The sequence below is a fragment of the Limulus polyphemus genome, unplaced genomic scaffold (genome assembly GCF_000517525.1).
Source record: "Limulus polyphemus unplaced genomic scaffold, Limulus_polyphemus-2.1.2 Scaffold41, whole genome shotgun sequence".
In the NCBI taxonomy this organism is placed as follows: Eukaryota; Metazoa; Arthropoda; class Merostomata; order Xiphosura; family Limulidae; genus Limulus; species Limulus polyphemus.
Window position 1 is genome coordinate 1,361,777 of NW_013665651.1, and position 3,223 is coordinate 1,364,999.

General features: G+C 34.5%; 1 protein-coding gene across 5 annotated transcripts in view; it reads right to left on the minus strand.

The window, feature by feature from the left end:
• The window catches only part of LOC111086406, an 81,693-nt gene that overhangs the window by 45,123 nt on the left and 33,347 nt on the right, over positions 1-3,223 (minus strand). The window contains exon 1 of one of the 5 annotated variants that reach the window (XM_022389099.1): positions 2,096-2,514. The exons of the other annotated variants lie outside the window; for them this stretch is intronic. Within the exon in view, the coding sequence (XP_022244807.1) occupies positions 2,096-2,190 (95 nt within the window). The 5' untranslated portion in view covers positions 2,191-2,514. Of the gene's footprint in view, positions 1-2,095; positions 2,515-3,223 lie in introns of those variants that run through there. 5 annotated transcript variants of the gene reach the window in all.

The following is a 3,223-nucleotide window of genomic DNA, read 5'->3' on the forward strand; positions in this document are numbered from 1 at the left end:
GCTGGAGGAAGATCATGATGATAATGTCATTGGGTTCTATCATTATGGCTGGAAGAAGATCATAATGATAATGTCATTGGGTTCTATCATTATGGCTGGAGCAAGATCATAATGATAATGTCATTTGATTCTATCATCATGGCTGGAAGAAGATCATAATGATAATGTCATTGGGTTCTATCATTATGGCTGGAGGAAGATCATAATGATAATGTCATTTGGTTCTATCATCATGGCTGGAGGAAGATCATGATGATAATGTCATTGGGTTCTATCATCATGGCTGGAGGAAGATCATGATCATAATATCATTTAGTTCTATCATCATGGCTGGAGGAAGATTATGATGATAATGTCATTGGGTTCTATCATTATGGCTGGAAGAAGATCATAATGATAATTTCATTTGGTTCTCTCATCATGGCTGGAGGAAGATCATGATGATAATGTCATTGGGTTCTATCATCATGGCTGGAGGAAGATCATGATCATAATGTTATTGGGTTCTATCATCATGGCTAGAGAAAGATCATGATGATAACGTCATTGAGTTATCGTGCTTCTTTAATCGTATTGAATCAGAATATTATGTTCTTATCGAATTTGTTTTATACGTTCATAATAAATCATTATCAATCTTTCTAGACAAATGTAAAATTTTCTTAGGCGGAATAATCGCGTTCGAAGTGGATGTAAAATGTTGCTTCACAAAGCATGTCTTATGTTAGAATAATATAACACATATCAGCCCATATGTGTTAACAACACCCGCATTACGACCACCGGAGAACTGTATACTCGACTTTTATCATCTATCAGCCCATGGTTGTGATAAGAAAAACCACATAATAAACCTTTGTATGGTTCTGTACAGGGGGCAACTAGTTTGTTCCATGCATTCGTAACCCGACCTTTTTATATTTATATACTTTTATTTAAGAGAAATAAAATATACCAATAAACCAAACTAACGTGAACTTGAAATAAACTTTTCTTTTTTATTAATTGGTTTACTCATATATATTGTGGTATTTAATTAACAAAAGTAATACACCATTTAAACTACAATTAATTATTGTTGCAAAAACAAAGACATTTTGGCACATTTAATCGGGCCACGGGGGCAAAATATTCTTGTTTTGGCAATAATAAATAATCGTGGTTTAAATGATGTATTACTTTTATCAATATTCCTTTTATTGTTTCAAATTATTTATAGCATTCTGGCTCACTTACAGTTAAACATATAAACACTCAGTCGATCGTAAAATGTACTTTATTGTATTTATTTTTAGATTAAGGAACAACTTACATAATTATCAAGTGGAAACAATGAGTTTTACTTCCTACTCTTTTCTTGGAGCTTACACATATAGAATAAAAGCTATTAAGAGGCTTACCACCATTATTCATTCTCCATTAATTAGTCATTAGCTTCGTTCAGAAAGTGCATTTTTATAACGTTTTCTGTCACTTTCCCTAAGAAACTCCAGCTGATTAACCTCTTATGTTAAGCTGGCAATCTTCAAATTCGAGTGTATAACTCCAAACGTGCTGCAGCTCAAGGGTTATTAAAATCTAGACAATTTGTGATATTTGGCAAAAGTTATTTTTTGTTGAATCTTTTTCATCAATTTGTATACTTTTCTTGCAACTGAGAGAAAATAACGAGATAGTTAATATCAGATATGAAATTAAAACCTATTACAACTGTAGACTTTCATACAGTAAAGTATATAAAAAAACACTTTTAAACAATACTTTATCCAAGGGCTCAAGGCTAACAAAGGCAGTTAGCAAGAAAAATCAAGACGGGTTTTAGAGTAATAACAGTGACGAATGGTGTTGAAACTTCTCTGAAAATATATGTTGGTATTCTATTAATTATTACTAACAATATTAAGAAGATTCAACTCTTGTATGCATTTATATATACGTACAAATATTGAGTAGAAATTAATAATATTTAGGTAACAAAAGACATTTTGAAAAATTACCCCATGTACTGTCTGTAACCAGCTATAACTATTACTTTTTTAACTAAATTTACGTATATTTCAACTTATAAACCTTAACACATAGTGTTTGTTCTTACGTATCAAGCTTATCAGTATACACGAGATGCGTCTTAACACCTCTTCTCGAGGGTTGTAAGATCCTGCAAAAATGTTTATTTTCTTCTTCATTCATTTCTTCAGCGTCTTTAGGGACCCAAACTGCATACAATTTCCAGTTGTAAGACTACTTGGTGTTGTCGAACTTATAGGTTCCCAGGATTACTGGAGAACGTTCACAGATGCCTTCATCTTTTCCTGCCTAGTGTTGAAACAGCTAGGTCTATTCAGAGATGCGGGTAGCAAATCCCTCGGCCATCAGGCGCCAGAAAGGTTGCATACGTCTATAGCTGATGAGGAATGAAGCTGTGCTGTTTCCAAATAAGAGGCAAGGGGCTGAATATTTGTTACACCCCCCCCCCATCCTCATGGCTAGCTAAAGACCTCCACCTCAGCAGCAGAAGGCTACGAGACCAGCGAGGAATGAGGAAAGGGTTTATTGATTTCAAAGAGATGAGTCTTGGACCGTTTTAACGGAAATAAATGGACGCCCGCTGACTTGGGGCTTTGCATATTGATTTCTGATGCTGGAGTCTCTCTAGACTACATGCGTATTTTTTTAAATCACGTGTGCACGCACACATACATTGACGCATGCTAGCATTTATCAAAGTAATGCTGACCGTTCGTGATCTTGCCCTGTTGCCTATCTGTGCGTTGTGTGGATGACACATTGCTCTAAAAACTGCGTTACATCTTCTTCCTAAGAGCAGACAGAACATTCCTCAAAAAAAGATAAGTATTTGAATGTTACTCCACTGGTCATTAGGAAACACACCCTCCCCCATCCACAACCAAAACATATACAATGGGATATTTAAACAATGATTGCGTTGATATTTTAGGTTTTTAAGTTTATTAGCAACTTTGAAAACAGTTACCATATTTCAGTGCCTGACATGCTTTGATGGCGTTGATATTTTAGGTTTTAAGATTTTTTTAGCAACTTTTAAAACAGTTACCATATTTCAGTGCCTGACGTGCTTTGATGGCGTTGATATTTTAGGTTTTAAGATTTTTTAGCAACTTTTAAAACAGTTACCATATTTCAGTGCCTGACATGCTTTGATGGCGTTGATATTTTAGGTTTTAAGATTTTTTAGCAACTT